At 46.7% G+C, this 25,670-nt stretch overlaps 1 protein-coding gene across 1 annotated transcript in view; it reads right to left on the bottom strand.

Moving 5' to 3' along the window:
* Positions 1 to 25,670, bottom strand: part of Myo5b (myosin VB) — a 307,445-nt gene that overhangs the window by 75,234 nt on the left and 206,541 nt on the right. Inside the window, exons 15-17 of the mRNA XM_071602835.1 lie at positions 17,358 to 17,513; positions 16,512 to 16,609; positions 10,489 to 10,575 (exon numbers count right to left, since the gene is read on the bottom strand). Of these exons, the coding sequence (XP_071458936.1) occupies positions 10,489 to 10,575; positions 16,512 to 16,609; positions 17,358 to 17,513 (341 nt within the window). The remainder of the gene's footprint in view (positions 1 to 10,488; positions 10,576 to 16,511; positions 16,610 to 17,357; positions 17,514 to 25,670) is intronic.

The raw sequence follows: 25,670 nt of genomic DNA, 5'->3' as shown, positions 1-25,670 counted from the left end.
GCAGAGTTGTGCAACCATCCCCAGAATTGAATTCCAGAACATTTTCACAACCCCAAAAGGAAATCCCATTGCCCTGGGCCAACCTTGGCAATCCTATTTTGTCTCTATGCCCCTTAGCTTTCAACTGGTTCTGTCACAAATGTAGCACACTAGGAATGAGGGAAGCATTCTGCTTAGAGCTCCTGGGTCTTTCCAAGGCCTGCTCACTGTCCGTGCAGACTACCTTCAGAAGGGAGGGCAGAGGGCACTTAGAGCTCCTGGCCTCTGCTTATGGCCAGGAAAATGCTCCTCCATTCACTGAGCAGAAACTTCCTCACCTTCCAGTTGTGGAGGGACTGAGTCACTGGCCATCTCCAACAGGCACTTTTATTATTGGACACATTGAAGATTATTAACCAGATAAATGCTGCTTCAATTATTTCAATCATGCATAAGTGTCAAGAAAACTCCCAAGTTCTGATTCTTGGATGATTCACTCCAGAGGACTGTGAACCAGACAGCCAGCATTGACAAGCTGCTAACATATGTGTATTTTGTCTTTTAATCATGCAAATGCTACTGTTTCCCTAATCTCTTCCCCAGACTCCCTCCCAGTTTTAGATGTAGACCATTCTCTGATACTTCCACACAGGGAAAGATGGATTTGGGTGAGAAAGAATAATGCACAAGAGAAAGGGCTTCACAAATCTAGTTCTCCTTGCTGCCCATGACCACCAGTCAACATTCAACTCACTTATGCAGTCTTCACTGGTCAGGGGCTTACCACTTTTTATTTTTGAACTTGGGGATTTTAATGATGGAGCCACATCCCCAACCCTTTTTATTTTGAGACAGGGTCTCACCAAGTTGCTTAGGATCCAACTTGCTGAGGTTGGCTTTGAACTTGCCATTCTCCTGCCTCAGCCTCTAGAGTTGCTGGGATTACAGGTTCGCGCCACCATGTGGGCTCTCCCTTCACAGCTGCTGGGCACTTTCTCATGACTTTCAGAGGGCACTTCCCACATTCTGCATCAGGGTTATTTGTGTACTCACTTTTTTCTCCCTATGAGCTTGCAGTTTTGCTGGGGAAATAATTAAGGCAGCATTTAGCTGGGCCAAAACCCTTAAATGTTTCTAATTTGAAAGTCTTAGTGCTGACAGATCCATAATTCAAGGAAATCATGAGTGTGGGGAGATGTGACTTCAAAGACATCAGGGCCAGTTTGGAATGAGCCTCAAGAATAGAAGTCTGACTCTGACCTTGGCCAGCAGCATGATTGCAGTCCTGGCCTGGAATACCTTACTTCCCTTACCTGCAAGACAAAGGTACCTGCCTGACAAAAACATCTCACTAGCAGCCAATGAGTTCATCACATGGAGTGATGGAAAGCTGCAAAGCTTCCAAAGATCTCAACTGCTCATGCTTCCTGTGTGATCCCTCTCCTCTTCTTGCAAACATGTTCTTGAGAAAAACCCACACCAAGGACAAGGTGTGTGGGTAAAGCTGATGAGCATGCGCCCAACTGTCCACCGAGTATTGTTTTGGGTGGACGCTCCCTCTGGAGGCATCCAAAGGGGCACGCCTCCACTGTATCGGGGCCTAAGGCTTGTAAAAGTGTCATTCTTCACAGGACCCAGAATCAAATACGTGCTCCCAGAGAGAGAATCCTCACCTCATAGGAAAACCTTCAAAGCAAAGCTAAAAAGATTCTGAGTCTTCAAAAATAGAACTCAATGGGACTTTCTGATTAGGTGGGGACCTCTGGGTATAGTTTCACTGTAATAGTATGAAAATGGGGAGATGCCATTCAGAGCCCAGGCCTGCACAGATGAAATCACAGCACACGAGCTCTTCATGAGCTACTATGGGTCCTAGGGCTTTCTGCCTTCTGTTACACAGACCTATTCACACATAGGTGGCTCCTCTGCTGGTCTCTAGCCTCCAGCCTCCTTAGGCCAGGGTCTCAGACTCCCCAGCACCCACCTGCATGGAATCTTTATACCTAATTGCTTATTCATTTAAAAAGTTTTCTTACTGACCATCAAATGGTCAGACTCCTGACCATTTGAACCTTTTCTCTCTACCAGTGTTGACTGAGGAGGACACTCTTGGCTTTGAGGTGGCAATTCTTCAGTGTCCACAGGATATACAGCTTCTTTGGACCATCATCATTACTCCACCCCTGATCATCAGATGTTAAAAAAAAAATCTCAAATATTTACAAAATGTTTGCCATGGGACATTCTTCTAGTCCTAGGAGACTTCTAGAGAACAACCAGCCCCGATTGCCATGTGCCTCCACAGTGGGGATCCTTCTTGCCGTCTTTGCCCTCATCAGGGGGACATGTCCTCTCCTCCCCTCACAGTAGCTCTGTCAATAAATAGCTGAGAGTTATCCTTTAATCCACTCCCGTGCCTGGCTGCTCCTACATTCTTTTCCACAGAGTGGCAGGAGAAGAGCCCCCTCCTGTGTCTATGACAAGGTCCCAGCTGTGCTCAATGAGTCTCAGCAACCACAGGGATGAATTCTCCCTAGCCTCGCCTGCCCTGGATTCCAGCTCTTCTGCTAGGCGGCCTGGCTGAGCATCCTCAACTTCAGTATTCTCTTGAATAAAAGCCTCCTTCACCTGGTATGCTCTGGCCTGCTGGGGAACAGGTGCCCTCCTGGCCTCAGAGTCACAGGTGGGTGTGTGGGAAAAGCTCAGGGCCTATGACAGCTTCTGGGTTAGACAAGCATTGGTCAGACCCAGTCTGGAAGATTGCCTCCTACAATGAGCTCCTCAGGCTTCAGTGAGGGCAGAGCTGCTTTGCCTGGCACAGTGAACAGCAGCTTGGGGTGATGTTCTAGTTGGCTGAGCTCCCGTCTGGAGCCTCACACTGGATCAACCCGTGGGAACATTTTGCAGAGGACTGTGCCTGGCTGAGAGGGCCCCAGTGGACCAGGGCGAATAGTCAGGGAGTAACAGCCATAGCTGTAGAACTTTATATTTCCCTCTTGGGCAGGTTTCCTTGTGTGGGTAGTGGCCGGATTAAATAAGCCCCAAGTGTTGCTCCTTGGTATGAGGCTTTAAGTCACAAAAACTTATGACATCAGGCAACAAGAATCCCTAAAGATGTCATTGTGGGTGATCCCAAGGGCCCCTTAGAAAACAGTGAAGAGCTCCACCAGGGCTCCCAGGTTGGGATTAGGTAGGTCAACCTGTACTCCTGGATACTCATCATGCCGTCATTCATCTTAGGTCAAAGAGTCCTGGTCATGCTGACATGGGATGCGTTTCTTTCCTTCTATACTCTGCACAAGTAAAAAATAGTTCACAGAATGGGAGAAGAAATTTGGAAGTCCTATGTCTAATATGTAGTTCATATCCAGAATATAGAAAGAACTTACAATTCAACAATGGGCAAATAATCCAATATGGAAAACGGGCAAAGGATTTGAAATACATTTCTCCAAAGACATTATATGACCAGTAAGCGTATGAAAAGATACTTATCATTAACTTTATCATTACACATCTGCTAGAGTGTCTATAGTCAAAAGATAGCGAGTGTTGGTAAAAATGTGTAGAAATGGGAACCCTCACACTCTGTTGGTGACAATGTAAAATGGCACACCTGCTGTGAAAAACAACATGACAGTTCCTTAAAAGTATGAGCAAAGTTACCATATGACCCAGCACTTCCACTCCCAGGCATATACCCAAGGAAAAGGAAAAAATATGCCTGAACACATACACATTATTCATAGCAGTATTGTTCATACTCTCCAAAAAGTGGAAACAACCTAAATGTCCATCAACGATGAAAGGATAAATGTGGTCTATTCATTCAATGAAATGGTACTCTGTAAAACCAAGGAAAGAAGTACTGATGCATGCTACAACATGGACACACCTTGGAAAGTCCCAAGTGACAGGAGCCAGACCCAAAGCCACATATCATATGACTGCATTTATACGAAATATCCAGAAAAGGCCAATTTACAGCAATAGAAAGGTTCATGCTTGCCAGGGTCCGGGAGGAGGGGGAGAGGAGCAGCCACTGCTTACGGGGTTTCTTTTCAGGGTAATGAAAATACGAGGCAGTGCAGATGGTTGTACACTGCTGCCTACGATGCAAATCACTGAATCACTTTAAGGAGTGAATTTTATCACATATGAATTATACCCCAACAGAAAGTCAATGGAATGAAAAAGATGAGGTTTGGGAGTGGCTGTCATCAAGGAACACATAATCATAAGATTTTTCATTACTTCAGCACTAACCCTCACAAAGGGTTCCCAGGGCAAAGGTTGCAGGATACTCACTCTCCAGCTTACGCCACCATCAATACGGGCCACCTGCCTCTCCCCCAACCCCAATGTCCTGTGTGGGAGGCCACCCGCCCATAAGCTGAGCATCCTCTCTCAGCCTTGAGTAAGGGGGTGCTGGTCTGGCATCGCACGCCTTATGCTGTGCAATACAAGTGGCCTCCACCTCGCTCTACAAAGAGGTCTGCTCTAGCCCTGGACTTGGGCGTTACCCAATGGGACTGGACGACCCCCCTTGAAACCTTATCCCCTGCCTTATTTGGTGAAGAACATTATCCAAACTCCTTTGTGTGTCCCCTATAAAGAGATTCTGGGTGCACGGTCTCTTGCCTTCTAGCAAGGAAGCTGACCCTTAAGGTCATAGAGCCGTTCTACCCTCGATATGAAAATTACTTCTGTGTCCTGTGCTTTCTCGCCGTTTTCTTAGCTTAATGTTGCAGCCAACCCAGTTCATGTCAGTTTGGAGCTGACAAGAGTCCTAGACTTCCCAGAGTGTGGAACCAGCTCTGTAGCTTTGCTGCGGACAGGGAAACAAGTTTGAGAAATTGGAAGAAAGCACCACTGTTTTCATGACGACGAGCTGAAGTGAAGAACGGGCTTATGCAGTTTTGTTTTGGTTGTTTTTTTTATACCAAGAGTCCCCCCCCCCCCCACTTATTCTGGTTCAACAGTCTTTGCCTCACAGTGGCTCCAGTCACAGACCTGTGTGAGCCCCAGAAAAGGTAGACAGGTGTCCATTCAGGCTGGAGGGGCAGGGTGCCGAGAGGGCGAAGTTCTCTCCAGGACAGGGCAGTCATCATCTGTGCCTTACGCACAATACAATGAACATCTTTCTCAGCCACTGCACAGCATTTCAAATTGAATGACACGTTTTCATTTTAAGCCAGACACCCAGAGAGCCATAATTCTTAGGGAGGATAAAAATAGACAGGTGGCCTGAAGTCTGAGGGGAACAGGCTGCCACAGACAGCTGCTGCCGGCTGGCAATGCTACAGTCATCCCCTCTGGCCTGGTGGAACTTAGGCACTTTGGATGTGTTTTAATTTAGGAGCAAGGGTAAGAATTCTCCCAGGGATGCAGGCGTTTTATCCTTTCATCAGTTGGTGGACATTTAGGTGGGATGCAGGCACTGTGCCTGGAAAGCTTGGACACCGGCAACGGCCCTGTGAAGACTATCTCTGTGATCTTGGACTCCACACGCACTTCCTTCCCCTTAGCCATTTTCCTCCCTTTGGGCCTGTGCACAAGAGAAATGCAGGAAAATGGCATAAATTGTAATTCCCCTAATCAAAGAAGCCCACTCAAGTATCCCTGGGAAACAGCTCTGCAAAGCTGTGAGTTGCTTGACAAGTTAGCCCGAGTGAAGTCACTTTGCTGTGTGGGGTTTTCAGCAGTGGAGAGGTCGATTCTTTTTGTAGATAACTCCCAATAGCCTAGGTTCCACTCACAATCTTTCCGGTCCCTTGAAGATCTTCCAAATGAATCTCTCTATGCTCAATTACACTGGTTGATTTCCTTCCACAGCTGAGACCTTGCTGGGCATGAGGCATTCATAAAACTTCACTTGATTCATCCCAAATATAGCCCACATACCAGTCTCCTAGATCAAGCAGTTAGGCAGCAGCACTGTTTACTTCTTCGTCATCAGTGAGGTCACCCAAACAGTAACCATGGCTGGCAAGAGCAGAAGGTTAAGCAAAGAGGCTGAGTCTAAAGATTCCAGTGTGGGAGCTTCCCCTCAGCTCCAATCCCCACCACCTCTCATCTTCCAAATAATTGCCATTCTAGGTGCCATGGCCTGGGAGTGGCAAGAGGATAAGGGGAGGATCTAGACCAGATAGCCTGGAAGGTCCAACTCCACCTCAGGACTAACCAAGGGCCATAAAATCATGGTGCTACTTTCCAACACTGAACATTTCCCATGGCATTTCAGGGAGGAAACCCTCTCCTGGACCCTTGAGCAAAATGTGCTAAGGCAGCCAATGCAAGGCTGCAGAGGGAGGGTGTATCCTGGATCTGAGCCTACCCACTCACATCACCACGGCAGGCAACTTTTTCTGTGATACCAGAAATACACCTGTACTTCCTTGTACTTCCCATAACACCTGTAATTACAAAAACAAAAGGTACAGATGTACTTGTAATTACCTGAAGAAAGAAGTCTGAAACAATTAGGACAGCGGGAAAAGACGTCCTTCTGCCACCTTGAAAGAGGCCAGCAAGGTATGGGCATCTCGACCCTGCTGGCAACTCTGAATGCAGCCAGGTGGAACACACAGTAGGAGAAGCCACCTTCCTCATGGGTCCAAGGACTTGGAGGGCACATGCTCTTAGCTGCCAAGAAGCAGCAGTCTGAATTAGGGGAGGAGCACACCTGGTGTGCCAGCAGGCTATGAATGGGGGACGGAGCAGTTGCAACGGAGCACTGAGTGGCCAGGGAAGCCCTCTTTAACTTGCTGTCCATTCCTGGATGCTCCCTGGCTGGCAGTGTCCTCCCACTCCTCCCCACGGATCCTCACCCTCCCCACTCTTCCAGGCCCAGCTCCAGGTGCAGTTTCTCCCACATCTAACACTGGTTTTGTGGTGGTCTCTGCTTCAAGCCTGTGTCACTTCTAGCTGTGGGCTCCTGGTGGGCAGGGACCAGCGCAGGGCTGGATACTCCGTATAGTGTGAGACGGGCAGGAGAAAGATTGAGGGGAAAGACCCACAGAGCCAAAAACCTTTCATTCTAAAGCTTTCTACATAAAGCTCACGCCAGACCCCAAAGTAAAGCCCCTCCCCACCCTTCCATCTCTATAAACAGACCGTTTCGCACTGTGACAGCAAACCCAGTAGGAATGCAGATGGCACACACTGTCACTCTGATTTCACACAACGAGGGTGTGAGGAAGCTCAGCCGATGAATCAGAGCTGGCACAGATGTGCACAGACCTCTGCCTGGGCAGAGTCTGTAGCCTCTCCTTGATGTCCAAGGAGACTCCCCAGAGGGACACCTTCTATAAATTATTTGTCTTGTTATTAAACAATCTACTGTTAGAAAGTTCTTGGTGAAACAGGTGACTCCCCAAGATTCCACCAGCCTCAGACTACCTCACTGTCATGGGCTTCTCTTGTTTTTTCCATGCTTCCCACTTTACAAGCCCCATTAAACCAGTGAGAATTATATACAAAGGTTAACACCTTGGGGTTCTCCGTTTGCCTTCAGGCCTCTTCATTGAAAGCACCGGTGTGGCTCTTTCTTGCACCAGTTTGAAACAGGATATATTAGTTCTAACTACAGACTTTGGTGCTGGGGACCAAACCCAGGGCTTTGCACATGCTGAGCACATGCTCTACCACCGAGCTAAACCCTCAGCCTCTTTAACTTTTAAACTCGCCCTTTCTAGTTGTAGAGTCCTAGGAATTTCAGTATGCTCTTTTTGAGATGGGTACACACATTGGGATTTCACAAAAACAAAGCTAGAAATTTCTGGTAAAGTTGTCTTCTACCCAGATACCTATGTCCAAAGGGAGGTAGATTCTTGCTCATATCTTGAGTGATATAACAAGTACTTTATTAAATTCTGAAGTACTGTCACTGTGCTGAGGACTTTGATACATTATCTCATTCCTCACAACCAATGAGGTGAAGATACTTAAAGATAAGGAAACCTAGGCTCAGAGATTAACCTGCCCAAAGTCACCCAGGCAAGACGTGTGGGAACCAATACCTGAACCCCAGGCTGACTCCAAAGCACAGCGTTCAGCTACCATGCTGTTTCAGCCTTTGCCTGGGCTGCAGTTCCACACCCTGAACTCCTATACACAAGTTGGCAAGAATAGGAAGCCAGGTCTTGGGTCTAGGCTAGGCATAGGGGGAAGGTCTCTCAGGACCCCAACCCACTCTTCTGACAAACCTCTTTTAGAGTGCAGCACTTCACTGACTTGAGCAGTAAGATGCTCCACAATGACAATACAGCATGGGACAAAGGTGCTCCTTTTCTGAGCCCCATCATGAAAGCACATCTTAGAGCATGCAACACCTCACTTACAACACCGACATGGCCATGCCACAACATCCCTCTGCCACAAACCACTTTTTTTTTTTTTTTTAAACAATTTCCAACCCAAGTTACTTCATTAAAAACAGTGTATTGGTCAAAATTAATCAAAATTATTTCCTGACTCATGAGGCGTTTGCCACACATGATTATGAGAAACACCAGGTTAAAGACAGAGGACTAAAGAAACCCTTTTGGTGGGCAAGACCTACCTCAGGAACCCAGCAAACACAAGAGCTGGGAATAGGGGTAGAGCCAGCTGCCCATGGGACATGGTTGGAAACTGGTAGTTTGGCAGTAACCTAAGGTCCTCTCCCAGTTCAACTGAATGATGATAGGTCAGATCTGAACCCTGTGCTTATAGCAGGCATCCGAAGGCAGTGGAACTGACAACTACAGTGGCCTGAACTCAGATCTGAACCACTGGGCTCCAGCTGCTCAATCAAAAGGCCTATGCAGGGCACAGTGGGAAGAGAATCCAGAGAGCAACTGGGTTCTCATAGTCCCCTTCAAAAGGAAGGCCAAGCCTCCATCCAGGAAGCCAGAGCCTCCCCACTCATTAGCAACAGGGGGTTAGCTACTTGGGTTCAGACCCCAGGGTCAAAAAGTGAGAGGGACCCCAGGATATCCCCTGCTTTTTCCTAAGTAAGGACAGATGTAGCTAAAAAACAAACCAAAAAACCCAGCCTTTAGTCTTGCTCCAGAGGACCACCCTGCAGGGTTTAAAAAAGCAGACAGGAGCAGACGCCTTTACTAATCCCTCATGCCCACTTCTGGCTTCTTCCACCTCCTCATAGAAGGGACTTCCTAGGTCAGAGGGTCCTCGTGGGCAGCTCCACAAGCTCTGTGCTGCTGTATTGCTCAGCCCAGCCCCAATTAATGGCACATGTTTGGCTTGTAGGACAGTGGCACAGTGTATCTCATGGGAACAAGAGGAGTTGCCATGCACCCTTCCACACACATTTCAGGGAGGTGTCCAGGGGAAAGCCACAACTTATTATAGCTTCCCCAGGCTCCAGATTGGTTCAGTGTCTTATCCATACTACAGGTCAACCATGAGGATTTGTTGTTGTTGTTGTTGTTGTTTTAATTTGAAGAAATTCAACTTCCCACCACATATTTGATTCCCTATTAAAAGTTAAAGGGCTTGACAGTAGTAAACAGGCGGAATGTGATATATGCATACCAGAGAATATTATTCAACCTTAAAAAAGAATGACATTTGGTCACACACCACAACATGGACATGCAGCCATGTGAAATACGCCAGTCACCAAGAGGACAAATACTTTAAAACTCCATCTGCATCAGGCACCCAGAGTTGTCAAATTCAGAGACAAAGCAGAAAGGTGGTTGCTAGGTCTGGAGGGAGGGAATGACGGGTGCTCTGGTTTGATGTGGGCTCTCTCAAGGGCTCATGTATTAGAAGCCTGGTCCCTGGGGTGGTGGTTTGGGGAGGGGGTGTAACCTTTAGCAGGTGGGGCCTACTAGAAGATCCTTAGGCCAGTTGGAGATGCTGCTTTCAGAAGGGATCAGGAGAACCCACTTTCTCTCTGGCTTCCTATTTGGACATGTTCTCTCTCCTTCCTAATTTTGGCCTTTTAGCCTCTTAAACTAGAAACCTTTTCCTTCTAAGGTTAGCTTTCCTGAAGTATTTTGTTACGGTAACAAGAAAAAAAATGAACTACAACAAGGAATAACTGAGTGTCTATAGAGTTTCAGTTTTGCAAGCTGAAGGGAGTTCTGGAGATGGATGGTGGTGATGTCTGCACAAAAATGTCAATGTGCTAATGTCACTAAACTGTCAACTTAAAAATGGTCAAGATAAATATATTTTACCAAATAAAATGAAAAAGATACAGGGGCTATGGTGGGCATCAAAGAAAGGAGGGATCCCTTTTGAAATACTACCTAGCTCATCACCTAGACCAACATCAACTTGAATTTTGAAAAGCTGCCTCCAAATATCTTACTATATTGATTCCTGTGCCATTTCAGGGCCAAATGAAATTCTAATTGCCGTCAGCATCCCAATTTGGGTCCTCCACTTTTTTAGTATCTGTCTCCAGCTAACAGTATATTTGAGACGCCGGGGGCAGGGGCATACCCTCTGGCTTTTCTACAGCATTCCCATGGGCACATGGCTGGAGCACGTTACCTGGATGGGTAGCCAGCTGCACTGATGCGAATCGTCTCCAACACCCCACAGGCTCTGAGCTGCTGCACGGCTCTCTTTGGGTCAAAGCTGCCAATAACAAGATAAGCAATGAGCGTTTGTGTAGGCAAATGAACATAATATATGGCGCCTGCTTTACTGAGTTACGGATGGCCATGCACAAGGTCGGGGTAAAGCACAGGCTGAAAGGCACCAACTGGCAGGCGGATGAGCCATCTCGCCATCTCCAGTTCTGTAAATGAGGCTCTTGCACACACTCAATCCCGCCTCTTCTTTGCTTATCTGAATTCTGCCCACTCCCCCCTCCTGAGCTTGCCCTATTTCCATCCACATGGTCAAATATCTTAAATCAATGTCCACACCATGTACCTTTGGCATCGTAATCCTTACTTAGCCCAGGGGTTAAAAAAGTCAATTTCAGGCCTGGCAGACCTGCGTTGGACTCATGATACGGCCACTTACCAGATACAGACGTAATTTGGGGATTGAAACCACCTCTTTGGGCCTCAGCACCCTCATCTATGAAATGGATAACAGTACTCATTTTCCAGGGTTAGTACGAGGATTAAATGTAATGGCCCATGGAAGCAACTAGAGCAGTGCCTGGCAGAAGGGCACGCACTGTTGGCTAGGATAGGTCATGACAGCTGCTCAGTTAAGAATCATAGATGAAGAACTTACCTTCCTAACTCCATAGAAAATGGGTACCATCTTCAAACACTGCCATGCCCTACGATGCTAAGCCTAGCACTGAAAACCCAGCATCTCTCACACATGCTGAATGTGTGTGGGGGGAACAGATACCGTCAGACTTTGTCTGGGTTTTATGAGGGCATGTGTTTGAAGAAGAGAGGGCACAGAGGAGTTCCCTAAGGGGCAGTGTAGGACATGTGGTGAAAGTGTTCATAGAAACCCAAGGGGAAAATGTCAGGTTGGCTGAATGATCAGGGAGTCCCCAAGAAAGAATCAAGCTGATTTAGATTTAGTCACTACTTATAATTTGCTAAGAACACTGCTCTACTCCATGAGTAGCAATGAGGAACAAATGCTCCCTTTCCTTCCGGCTTCTTGCAGCTCAATGGAAACTCAGGACCAGGCTTTTGTTCCCTGAAAGTAGAAGGGCAGGAGCAAGGATCCACCAGGCTCACAGCCACAAATCTGGGAGATCATAGTGGCTTTGGCAGGACCCTTGACCATGTCACCAGGCAGCCTGCTTTCCTCCGTAGGCACCCCTTTGCCATGTCATCACCTGTCAATCTCCTTGACTGAGGTATTCTTTTTCCAGAAGCTGGACCCATCTAGATTCTGAAACTCTGCAGGACAGAGTTGCTGCCCTCAGAGTCCTCTCTCTCCACAAGATTCTGTCTATGTCCTCCTATCACTCTGCATCTCTCTTAATCCCTAGCCATGCCCTTTTGTGCTGAGTGCCCCACGGGTCTGGCACACAGAAGTCCATCAATACAGCGTTTGGCAAATGGTGCCCTGGGCTTTCCTGAACTCAGTAGGTTTTCAAGCTACTGATGACTGCAAGCTACCACCGCATCTGCAGGTGCACTGTGGTTCCTGAAGGCCCTGGGTCTCAGGAAGCACTCACACCTGCTTCTGGCCTGCACCTACGTCAACTTCCTCACTCTTCCCCATGACCTTCCCACGTCCTACCTCTTCCACATACCCGGCTCCTCCATCCCGTCTCCCTGATCCCTCCAGTCCCAAATAATGCTGGCCCCAGTGACTCTGACACTTTGAGTGTGTAAGGCACAATTGAGGGCTGTTATAATCCTGAGCTACATAATCACTTCAGATGATTTAATTTCATCCTTTAAACTAGAACCAAAGCTCTGAGGCATGAGTGTCTCATAGGGCCAGCGGAAACGCATGACTGAGCAAGTCACCACATGCCTACCCTTTCCCACTGCCACACTGTCTGATTTTCCCCGAGTTTTCCATGGGATGCAGCACTGTTCTGGGATCAGATTGTAAGGAGCACCTCAAGACATAAAGGCTGCTGGGTCCCTCAAGTGACCACATGTGGCCTTCAGACTCTGCTGTCCACAGGCTCTGCTCCTCTCACTCTAAGGTGAGCAGCTGGTCCCGAGTTATAAGGTTGTCATGCTTGAGCTTTGGAAAGATGCTCTGTGGCCTGCAGGGGACCCTCTCCAGGGTTCCACACCCATAGAACCCATGTCCTCCTTCCCACCAGCATCTTCCTCTGCCTGGCACAACCACAGGGCCCAACAGCCCCCTGCATGTATAGTAGACAGAGCACACGCAGGGGTACCTGACACCCATGTGCTCTATGGGTCCAGCTGGGGTTCCTACTCCTACCAGGCCTACCACCATTCCCGCAGGAGAAACTAAGATACTTCCTGAAAACTAGATCCTTCCTTAACCACTATTTCTCTTCCCAGCCACAGCCCTTCCTGCTCTGCTACACCCTCCACAGCATGCCTTGCGACCACTGGGCATCCCAGTCCTGGACTGTGTCCTTGTCCTGTCTAATGGTCAGGCACCAACTTGCTAGGTGTAAAGTCACATTGCCAAGCATCGCAGAGGAAACTGAGAATGGAGGAGGGGGTGGCAAGTCTTCCCTTGGAGCCCAACACCATACGTAGATCTGGACCCATGAAGGCATTCAGCCCATGGTTTTTGAACTCAGCTTCGTGAGGAACTCTGCAAAGCCACTTGCCTCCTCATGCCTGCTCTGCCTTCTGAATGGTGACACTGTCCTCACTGTGCTCTGGGGAAAGAGTGAGACTATAGGAGAGAATGTCTTATGGCCTCAGTTCTGCCACTAAGGACTGGAGTCACTGCATGAGACCCGATCTCTTCGTAACTGATTTTCCTCATTCACAGGCAGGAGAACATCTGCCTGTAACTCGTGTGCATGTTGTAACAATCATGTGACGTAAAAAAGGATTTTTTTTTAAGAGAAAAGGAAAAAAGATACCTATAAGGACAATATTGCCACCCCCTTTTCCTGTTCACAACCTCAGAAGGTATGAAACCAGCCAGCACCTTCTGAGCTCCAACCTGACTTCTCCAGAAGAAAACAAGTCCATCTGCCTCCTGCAGTCAACACGAGGCAACCAGAAATGGAAAACCAGCCCTTCTACCATGAAACTGTGGAGGACCCTGGTAAGGACAATTAACATGCAACTCTGGGACTGAAAAATCACCTGGTCAAAATGCTGAGAGCCAGGTTTACGCTCCTCGCCCCTCAGTACATGTGTGGGAACAGAGGAGCACCAGCTGCTAGGTGCAGGTGAGAATCCCACGGGGTCAGAACTGGGCTATGCCTAGGCAGTCACACACCACTCAATCCATTCTGCACCCCTTTCCCTTTTCTTTGGGCTTGAAGCTCACAACTCTGCCCTGAGACCCTGAGACCCGTGGGCGGGCCTGCAGGAAAGTCACACAGGTCTTTCAGCAAGTGACCCCATACTCTGACACTCGTCCTGGGCTACCTCCTCCCTGGACACTTCACCGTTCTCGTGTCCCCGTCACAGTAGCACTCTGAGAGCTGCTGACAGCCACTTCTGTGGCAATGCCAATTATTGTGATGGGCAACTCCTTAAGCATGGGGGACATATCAATGTCATTCTGCCTGGCCTGGCCCAGCAACTACTAACTGAGATAAGATAGATGTTTCTTGAGTAAAAGCAGCACAGGGAAAAATACTTATTATATAATAAGAGTGTTATCAAAGCATTCAGTGTGGGACCGTGGTTCTCAATGGGGTTCTCTCAGTGGTTCTATGCCCCCAAGAGAACACTTGGCAATATTTTAAAAATCTCAGTTGTCCTCACAGCGGGGATGCTCCTGGAATCTGGTGCACAGAGGCCAGTGAAGCTTCTAAACATCCTACGTGCACAGGACAGGCTTCCATGACCAAGAATCATCTGATTCCAATGTCAACATTGGAATGTTGATGGGAAACTCATTTCCTTCTAGAATAATGTCAATAATGTACTTAAACATTCCCCCACCCCCAAATAATCCCCAATCATTATCTCCTTGGGTTCTTTCATCAGGGTATCTTACAAATACAATTAACCGAGCAAAAAGAGTCATTTATGATTAGCCAAAGAACCAGTAATGAGCCAGGGTTAGAATTCAGAATTTCTGGCTTGGTTTAGCGTTCTTCCTTTGGTCCCGAAGGCAAAGGAGGGTCTTAGAAAAATGGTATATTAGGACTAGAAAGTGCTTTCAAAATCCCTGGCTGCTCCTCTCATTTGGGAGGAAAGCCCTGCAGAGCTCCTGGCTGGTTCCAGGATCCGGTGAATGAACTGCCCAAGGTCACAGCTGGCTGGGGTAGGATGGGTATGGAGCCCATCTCTACGCTCCTAGGCCCTGCAGGATGCTCTGCAATTCACACCTGAGAGTCTTCCACACACGCTGCTCTTTCATCAGCCTCTTCTGGAGCCTGCCAGTAAGCGGATGCCATGCAGGGGGATTCCTAAGCACATCTCACAGCTTTAGAGCCAGAGAGAAGATGGAGCAATCAGATGCTTCAAAGAAGGCCGAGTGACACAGTCTCTCTGGCTCTCTTGCACTATTAGGCCCATAGAGTGCAAAGTCCGGCTTCACTAAGCAATGAGAATAGAATGCAGTTTGGATATTCTGAGAGTTACAAAAAGAAATTACACTAGGACTGAAAATGGAATGACGGAACAAATAGGAATAGGTTCTTAAAAAGTTAACAGTATACCTTCTCTGGCCAAAAGGAGGGCACATGTGACAGCTCGAAGTAAGGGAAGAAGAAATGCTGAGGTGAAGAGGCCCTTAAGGGCCTGTGGCAGCATTCCAGGCAAGAGCGATGGGGCTCTGGGGATCACAGTTCTAAACTAAGGTCCATTTCTCAACTTGCACATGAGAGAAAACATGAGGTACTTGTCTTTCTGGTCAGGAATTAGGGGAAGGGTAGGTAAAGGGAGAATGGATTATCAGCCTGTGCTGTATGCACATATTAAAATATCACACTGAACCTCATTATTATGTACAATTGATATGTGTTAAAAATTTAAAGGAAAAAATGAAGAGAATCTGGAACAAGGGATAAAGAGACCAACGTGTTAGGTTTTCATGTATACTCCATGGGACTTGGACAATGACCAGACACTGTAGTAAAGGAGAAGGAAGAATCAAGGCTTACACTGTCCAATAATGGTAGCCACTAGCCACCTGTGGTATGTGAAGTGAATCAGACAAAATGAATTCAGTTCTTCAACCATACTGGCCAGGTTTCAAGCACCAACAGCCACATGTGACCACTGGCTGCTGATTGCAGAATATACCCATCCTCACAGAAAGCTCTACTGGACAGCACCTGACCAGAAGTTCACAGCTTCCAGTGTGGGCAATCAGGTGTGGTGGGTAGATGAGGCATCAGGATGATTATGCCATTTTCTAGACCAGAGACCAAAGAAAGGATAAAGAGCCTGGTCCTTGGCCATCCTGAATGTGATATGGCCCATGAAGCTCTGATCTGGAATTTGGCAGAATCAAAAATGGGTAAAGAAAATTGAGAATTGCTATTACATGACTGACCTCACCAAGAACCTGGAAGTATGGATAGAACTTCAAGAAACAGTCTCAAGGTGTGGGGGGAGCACAAGCAAAGGTGGATACTTGGAAGTGCAGCAGCGGAGTGAGGTGAGAAGCAGGACCACCTGCATGTCTCTCTACCTGCCATTTGATGGCCGTTTCTTCAATGCCAGAAAAGCATTTCCTGCCCATTTCTGCCATCCTGTCTGAATTTAACATTTGCCAGCGGAGACGAGGCTTCCACATTTACTGATATACTTCTAAATGGGCCTCTATTTGGCTCAGGCGTGTGCATTCCTCAGCAACAAGGCAAGCTCCAGCGGATGGGGAAACTATATCTTCTCACCCTGACCATTCACCATGCTGGAGGCTACAGAGCCTCCCAAGGCTGAGCCCACCCTGTTGCACCTGAGCCTCCAAGGTGGAGTGAAGGGGGCTGGCCAAGCCCAGTAGGCACTTACTGGAAGGGGAGCTTCTCGTCGTTGGGCTTGATGCAGCGAACATAATGTGGGGTGGTGGCATTCAGGGTCTCCATGAGCAGATGCAGGGAGGTGCGGAACTGCAGAAGCAAAAGCCAGAGCCAAGTTGTTTATTTTCAACATTTTTTTTGGATGTATGATAAAGAAACACTCATACTGAGGGTGGTGGTCATTGTTACTATTATCAACCCCAGAGAACAGGGGAAAAAATTTGGAGACCTGGGCGATTCCAGTGACACTCCTACTCTGCAGTGACCAAGTGAGAAAAAAGGCAGGTGAACACTAAGGGAAATGAGCCATTTCACTGCTGGGTACTGGTGCTAAACATGGGGCACTGCAGCCTCACCATTCCAGAGCATCCTGGAAGTGACTGTAAAATGACCAGAATTGACAAGCCCACAGGGATAAAAGCAGGTGGCAGTTGCCAGGGACTTCTCTCTGGAGACACCAGACACGATACCCACAGAGACCTGGAGCAGGAGAAGCTGTTCTTGCCTCTGATCCCTGGACTTATTTGACTCTCCTCTCCACTCTGCAGAGTCCACTTTCTCACCTCCCCAGAAGTTACTGCAGCCCTTCACTGCCTCAGGGGTAATGCACTCACGGGCTGTCCTCATCCCCCTTCCTGGCTCTTCTGCTAGTCCTCTCTGGTGCAGGTTTTGCAGTTTCCTCTTCAAAAGATACAAAGCTCAAGCTTAGTGACCAGGGCTGCCAATGCTAAGGTCACTGTGGCCTCCCTGACCTTGCAGCTGCCCTTAATCTACAGAGAGGCCAACCCTGCCCCATGCACCATGGAGCTCAGCTTCTGGTCACAGGCCTGGAGCTGACCTGGTGGCCCACAGTTTTCTTGTGTTCCTTGTTGGAGGCCTTCATGGGGGGTCTGGCAGAGCGAATGTTGATCTTCGAAGACGATCCCTTCCCTGATGTGGTGGTGGCAGGAATAGGGTCCTTGTCATCACGAAACAAGTCGGCCACTAATGGGAACTAGAAACAACCACAAGAAAAACAAAAACCAGATCTCTCATACTTTGTTTAAATTTTTCCCCAAATAGCCAATACATAGTTGTGAGAAATGAAAACACGTCCACACAAGACCCCATATACCAATGTTCACAGCAGCATTGTGCATAAGAGCTACCAGGTTGAGATGCCTGGAATGGTCACCAACAGATCGATGGAGAAATGTAGTTATCACGCATAGGGTGGACTATGATTCAACAATATAAAGGAATGACCTCCTCTCACATGATACAATATAAGTACGTTTGAGAATATTGTGCTAAGTGAAAGAAGCCAGATGTCTCCAAGTTTTAGCTACCAAAAGGTGGCAATTTTCTTCCTATTCACAGCATCTTTGAAATGGATCATCTTCCTCCTCTCTTCATGCATTCATTTCAAAGTCATAAATATTATTTCTTCAGAAGGGAAGGGAAAGAACTGGGGGTGTAACTCAGTGGTAGAATTCTTGCCTAGCATGCATTAGGCCCGAGTTTGATCCCCAGCACAAGGGGTGGGGGAAGCCTGCATAATCAAGGGGGAGGGAATTGGTGAACTGTCAGAGAAACAGACAGTTCATACATGATTTTTTTAAACATCTGAGTAAAATTCATATACCAACATCGTAATAATGGTGCTTTCAGTAGGTACTCAATTCTACGAGCTATTGCAGTAGAGAAAGGAAATGAGGGGCTGGGGCTGTGGCTCAGCAGTAGAGTGCTTGCCTAGCATGTGTGAGGCGCCGAGTTCGATGCTTAGCACCACATAAAGTCATTGTGTCCATCTACAATTAAAGAAAAAGTAAGTGAGGTCACTGAATCTAGAAGTTAGATTGACTAGTTCTTCCATCTGTTCATCAATACTAACATCAACACAACAATAAAAGTTGTGCTGGAAGCTGGCAACACAAAGTGAATAAAACAGCCTCTGAGGTTACCCTTACACAGCTATGTGACCTATGGCAAACCCGTTCACCCGACTTGGTTTTGACTTGTTCATGTATAAAATGAGGGAACGGAACCTGATGATTCCTCTAAATCATTAATCATCTCCACGTAATGACAAGATGATGTTCTAATGAAAAGGAACATGTAATAAAGATAAACCCACTTCAGTGGTGTGGAGGAAACCAGCGTTGCCTTAGGAAGGGGCGTTTGAGCTAGTGGGGTATTTGAGCGGTAGGAAAGTTTGGGGTGGAAGTGACTATGCATGGAATATGGGACATTCAATTAGGGGACTAATTGAATGTTAGGGGACTAACATGAAGTGGGTACAGCTACAGGGTACACAGTGAGAGGGAAGGAGGGATGGACCAGCTCATGTAGACCTTGGGTAAAGATTTTTGTTTTTAATCCTAAGAGTAATATAAAACCATTATATTAGCACCTGTTTCATAATAATTAATAATTAATATATCTCAAGTATGTTCTCAGCCTCCTCTCCATGTACTGAAAGGCATCCGAACTGCTTACCAACACCAGCAGGTAGTAGCGCTGTGGTCTCATTCCTCATGCTACCAGTCCCCTCTGAGGCCCACTGGCCCACATCTCCTTTCTGGAGATCTTTCCTGAGACAGCAGCCCTACTTCGTCCATTCTCTCCCTTTCTGTTTCTTTCCAGCAACTTCCACTGACCCATATTCCTGAACTTCCCTCCTCTGGACTGCTGTTTGCCAGATCAGCATCTCCACCATTTTTTCTCTCAAACACTTGTCCCCGGACAATCTACTTCACGCCAGTGGCTTCCATTATCACTCTAGATCCTCTACTAGTGTCTGGTTTGTTATTTTGTTACCAGGGATTAAACCCAGGGGTGCTTAATCACCAAGCCATTGGGGAGCCCATTTTGTTTTTTAATGAGACAAGCCCTCACTAAGTTGCTGAAGCTGGCTTTGATTCTCCTGCCTCAGTCTCCCAAGCCACTTGGACTACAGGTGTGCACCATCGTGCCAGGCCCAAGCCTGGATCTTTTCATTACCATGATGGATATTTCCAACTGTCTGCTGAGCATCTTCCTTCCTCTGTGTATTCCAGTGGAAACTCCAGTTCAACATGGCACAAACTATCCTCACACGCAGCCTTCTGAAATCTAGCTTGGTGATCTGCTCTCACCCTACCTCCTGTCTCAACTGAGTACTAGGCTCTGCTGGATGTTAAGTGTCAGCAGTGCCCCTGCATGAATCAGAATACTGCTTCCCTGGTTCAGCATTGCTGAGCTTTCCCCTGGGTCAGGAATCACACCCACATCCAGACATACTCTACAAGCAGCCAAAGTTTGCCATGAATGCAAACCTCATCCAGAACCCCCTGCTTTAAAACTTGTCAGTCCTTACCATCTATGGCAGAAAGCCACCACAGCATGAGTTAACTGAGAACACGGGGACAGAAGGGATCGGAGAGGAGGACAAGACATCAGCCCAGAGGGCTCCCAGGACTGGTTCCCCAAGCACAGGTAAGGTTGGACTGGTGTAGCAAAACCTCCACAGGGAAACGATGGGGGGAATGGGGGCTAACTGCACCTTCAAACCACACTTCAAAGACATCCTGTGGTTAAGCTTTTCAGGCAAATAACCAAACACTGGCTGATTCAATTAATCTAATCCATACTCCTGAAAGGATTTCTAAGATGCTCAGAACAGGAGCTGAAATTACCAATCTGCATGATAATAATGGGTAAAGGGGTCTAATTTACAGAAGTGATCAATAGTTTGTTTTTTTGTTGGTGCTGGGGATTGAACCCAAGGCCTGTGAGGTAAGCACTCTACCAACTGAGCTATATCCCTAGCCGAAGAGTACTTATTGTACAAAAAAATCTGTGAAGTCCTAAGGTCAGAAACATGTATCAAAATTGCATGAGGAACTTTGAAATCAGACTTGCCAATAAAATTATCTCAAAATTTCAGCCTCTCTTGCTTCAGAAAAGCCTTCTTACCTTTTTCATTTTATATGTGAAACCAGGGCTATATAACTTAAGAAGAGAATTGGAAGACTATCCAAGTCAGACTGTAACCTAAGCTGGCATCTGTGTATCATTGGGTATAAACATGACCAACACCAAGTCTGGAAAATTTGAGTTCTGCACTTGGAACACGTGGGTGAGTTTGGGAACATTAACTTTGGGGGAGGAGATATAGACTACATATTCTACTCAGGATTTGTTGCATAGACTTAGTGACTAAAGGTAGAGTCTAGGTTGACCAGGTGACTGAAAGATTGAGGTAACTTGTACAACCCTGGGTTGGAAGGGACAGACTCAGGCCAAAAGCATCAAGTACCTACCCTACTCACCCAACCCTCCAAGAGGGCTGGGGCAGAAGGACCTCTTCCTCTACGAGTGTCCAGACTATAAACAAACCTGAGCTCAGACTGCAAATTAGGTGCTTGATAAAGGATTCATAATACAATAAAACCCCACACTGCTGGGTGAAGGGGAGAAAATTTCTTCAACTTACTAACTCCAGTTAGGCTGTTAAATATTATTAAGAGTTACTGAGAAACCTGTTTGTAAGCCAGCTGACCAGGAACGGGGAAGTCCTTCAACTCAGTGGGTAATGGTGTGTACCTGGGCCTTTCTAAAGTCATTGTCTTCTAACTGAAAAAGTCACACGTAACACACCAGCTAAGCACTTCCCTAGTTGTGTTTGTCACGTATTTGAAACATGTCCACAAGTACTGACTTTGGAATTCTCTAATATTGAAACCTATATAGAGATTTTCAAAACCTGAGGGAAATCTGAGAAGGATTAAGAGAGGCACAAAACACTTGCTAAAGACCATTTGACAGTTTAAGAAAACATCAATTACAGTGCTCTGTGAAGCTGTTACCTTGGAAATCACACCTATTCACTTGTGTTTATAAGAATACAAAAGAGATTTCCTTTGTAACAGACACATGAAGCTAAAATAAGACACTAGGAAAGCAGTTTGATGGTGATATCTTGCCTAGAATCTTATCTTTAAATACTATTGCTGTAGACAATAAAAAATAGGTTTTCTTTTCAATTAACTCTTTTATACAATTAAATGCAACCCTGTGGGGAATCTCCGAAATTTAGATAAGGAACATTATGTTTAAATGGGTGTTAACCCAGTTTTTTTTTTGGAGGGGGGTGGGGAGCAGGGAGATTCTGGGGATATAACCTAGGGCCTCATGTATGCTAGGCAAGCATTCAAATATTGCTGAGCCATATCCTCAGTCCCTAAAATGGTTTTGAGAGAAAGACTGGGCACTTCACTTTCTGGAAGAAGTAACATGTACTTTCCCTCCGAGGAAAGAGGATGGTGACACTGTTCCATCAACCTGGAAGTTTTCTTACACAGAGGCCTCATTGTTCTGTGTATTTCTAGAAGCTTTTCAAATACCAGCACATATAAGCAGCACTCCAAGTACCTTTAAGAACAAGCTTTTGTAATGTTGACTATCTCAATTAAGCTGATTTTTAAAAAAATTAAAATGTTAAAAAGGCAAATGTTTGCTCCAAATGGCACGTATGTAGCCTTTAAGAACATGTTAGTATGGAAAGCAACAGACTCGTCCACATGACCTCCCCTTGAGAGCTGTGGTCAAACCATACAAGGCAGAAAGGAGATAGGAAGGGACACTTGGGACTTGCCTGAGCTACTCTACCATGACTCCTATACCTCAGGGATTGTCTCTGCTCAGGGTAAGTCCTCTGAGCCAAGAATGGCTCCGGACTACACAGTTCTTGAGAACCCTACTGCCAGCACGGAGCAGAGAAGTGACGTCAGACCTGCGGGCTCAGCTCAGCTCTCACTGGCACAAACACGTGACCCACTGCTTGTTGTCCTCAGAGAAAAACTATTTCCCTTTTGGGACTTTCCTCCCTCACCCCCAACAGGTTAATGAAATATTCCTTTTTATAATAAAAATGAGGGGAGAAGCTGCCATTCTTTATAGTGTTTAGAACAAATGAATCTGTTAATAACTTGAAGTCATGTCTTAAAGAGGCATTTCTTTACTTAAAAGACTATTTATAGCTCTGTGATAGCCGAGAAAGCAATTAGCTACATTATAACCTCTTAGGCAGTGTAACTGGCTTTCCTAATTACACTCTCATTAACACGAGCTTATTTCTCTGCTCTTGGTGGGAATTCCTTAAGCATCCCTAGGGCTCCCAGGCAGGTGGGAGTCTGCCCTCTCATACTGCTTAATTATTCATGACAAGTGGATGGTTTCCTATCAGGGATGCCTCACCAAGGGAAAAGACCAGGAGTCTCCTATAAAATAGAAGTACTTCAAGTTCAACTGAATTTACACAAGGATTTGAGATCGAGCTGCACTTACAGAGAAGAAAATGAGTAAAAACAAAACCAGAAGCCACCTGGGTGGCTCTACATGGGAGAATAAAGACCTAGAAAGATGCCCTAACACACAGTTAGAAACGTGTCTTGGAGGACTGCTGTGAACACCGTGAAACTAACAAAAAAGGCAGAGGCTTGGTAAACCAGGATTTGTAAAAAGGCTAAAATGATAGATGCTGTCAGACTCGCCATCTGTCCAAACAACTGAAAGCACACGTGGAGTCCCTCTCGGGTTTGCAGCCCACCTGTGGACTGGCTCATGGTGACCCAGTGTCAGTCTTTGCCTTCTGTCCTTGGTGATGTTGAAGATGGGCTGTAAGGGTTCTGGCTGCCCACAGCCCTGTCTGGTGACCTGAATGCTGCTGGCCACTGTCACTGGATCTCAGGGAGCTGTGGGGAGGCAACAGGGCACTGGATCTTTACAAGTATGAGCTGGTGAGGGAAAGCTAGAGCTGTGGTGGGTGGATCGGGAAGAAGGTAGTTCCAAGAGGGGAGCAGAGACCTACTGTGCCCTCCAGCACGGCAGTATCTACAGACCTCTGGTATGTATGCCCTTTGAACCATGAGTTCCACTTCTCAAATTTTAGCCAATAGACATAATTGTACAAGTAAGCAGAGAGACACATAAAGGGCATTCACTGCCACTGTTTTTGAAAAGCAAAGTGCCAGTAGTTTTTTTAAAAAAAATAGGAAAAGTAGAAGATGTGCACTCATGTGGAAAGATGGCCAAGATAAAATGAGTGAAAAAAAAAAAATCAGAAGACAAGGTATGCATAGCGATTATTTCAATCTTAAAGACATACCAACGTGCTCACACATGAATAGGAATTCATCAGAAGATTTGTCAAGGAGTGGGAAGGGGGGACTTTTATCTATGTAGTATCTGAATTTTTATGAGTCTACATTTCATTTCTAATAAACATCCCCAATCTAAAATGATGCCTCTGTAAAGAGCCAGTATTACAGTCTGTGCTTTCCTTAGAAGGCCTGTTTACAAGGTCAAGCCTTCTCGTGTTTGGGAACTTGGACTTCAGCATTCCTGATAAGACTGGCTCACTGGGCCTGCACCAATTATACCAGCATTTTGGTTAATGTTGAATACTTGTTTTCCTCTTGGGATTCTAGAATTTTGGTTCATGCTAGGCAAAGGTGGCCCACATAAGTGACCTCAAGCCCTGGACACATTTCCTGGTAAGGTTTCACCAGTAGCACACTTGCTTTTTGGTGGAGCTCAGCACATCTTCTGCGACTCCACCAAGGGAAGACTCTTGCCACCCTGTGCCTGCTCACTCCATGCAGTTGTCCTCTCGCTGTCACCACTCACATCACAGCAAGTACAACTGCAGGCCGAGCTCTGAGTCCTGGTAGCCAACTACTGAACCTGAGGGTGGTCTTGGCCCCCAGCAGACGCCTTTCCTTTTCCACAGCACCTTCTTGACCTTCCACAGCAGAACTTATATATCATGACAACGTGTATCTTTTAGACTTCCATATGTGTGTAGTAACTATCTTCACTAGATTAAGACCCATGAGGCTGACTCTACTTAGTTACCAGAAAATACCACACAAATGTTCAGTTAAGCTGTTGAATTAAGGGAAAGAGCTCAGTTACTAATAAAAGGGGATCTGCTGGGGAGAGTTTTATCAGCAATGCTCATTTTTAGGTTCTGGAATTGCTGAGAACCACTCAAAACCCACAACACAATGGTGGTATTGGAAACAAACTGCTTAACAAGAACTACCAAAGCTCTTTCCCTTTCCCCTCGTTTCTGCTTCTCCTTGAAAGGAGAAACTCAAGTCAAGATAGCAGACTGAGGGCCTGAGGGCCACTGTTGGACTCACAGGAAGCCATGGGTCTCTTGGCACTCTAGGACACATGGGACAGGGAAGAGTCTCCAGTGCTCACACCATTCGCTTCTCCCTTCTCTGTGGCCTGAGGCTCCTCTCCCACACTGCCCCCACCCCCACCCTTGGGAAAGATGGAAAAACTCCTACAAACCACCTTGGACTGGAGACTTGGAAAGTTGGGGGAACTGAGAGGTTAATGGAGAGCTGAACTCCAAAATAATATTCACATCTACCCAAAGCCAGGGGCTCATGACTGTTCTCTAATGTTGGAGATATCCAGAGATGAGGTTGGGCAGGGCAAGTCCACATGCTGCTACTGACTCAAATCCTCCCTCCCTCCTCTCCCCACCTCAGGGGCCACATGACACAACAGGGTTTATTTGGCCTTATATCCTTGGGTCCATTCTGCTCTGTATATTTGTGTATTTTCCCCATTCTATCATCTCACCCTATTGCCTTCATCTAAAGCTTATCACAAAGAGAAATTAATCTGTCATTTCTACTCTGTTATCAGGCCCTGCAGCGAGTTCACTGCCACATCATCTGGGAGAAAGCCTCCTAAATCCTGCAAAGTCCTTCCCTTCCCTTGGTTTCTTCTGAAGGGCTGAAGCCCCAGCAGCATCTGTCCTGGTGTTGGCGTTTAGAATGCAGGCTCACAGTCCTCTCCTGGATGCAACTCCTTTCCATGCCCCTCTCCCTTCAAGTCACCTGTGTGCATCGACCTATCTGCCCACTCACAGTCCATGGGAATGTAGCACCTGGAAGGCAGAATCTGCTGTGCTTGCCTTTGAATGAGCAGGTGGGTTTAGGGCAATACCTCATGGGCAGGTGCATAACAGATGTGTGTGGGTGAGCAGTGTGCGAGTGAACGAGGACTTTATTTCCTCTACCCATAGAATGCACACAGCATCTGTTCTTTCCTTGCTCTGTAACGACAGGCAAACAGCTAAAATCCTGGAGATAACAAAGTCTGAAGT

The sequence above is a fragment of the Marmota flaviventris genome, chromosome 16, assembly GCF_047511675.1.
Source record: "Marmota flaviventris isolate mMarFla1 chromosome 16, mMarFla1.hap1, whole genome shotgun sequence".
In the NCBI taxonomy this organism is placed as follows: domain Eukaryota; kingdom Metazoa; phylum Chordata; class Mammalia; order Rodentia; family Sciuridae; genus Marmota; species Marmota flaviventris.
Note: the sequence above shows the minus strand (reverse complement) of the source record. Positions and strands in the feature narration are given on the sequence as shown.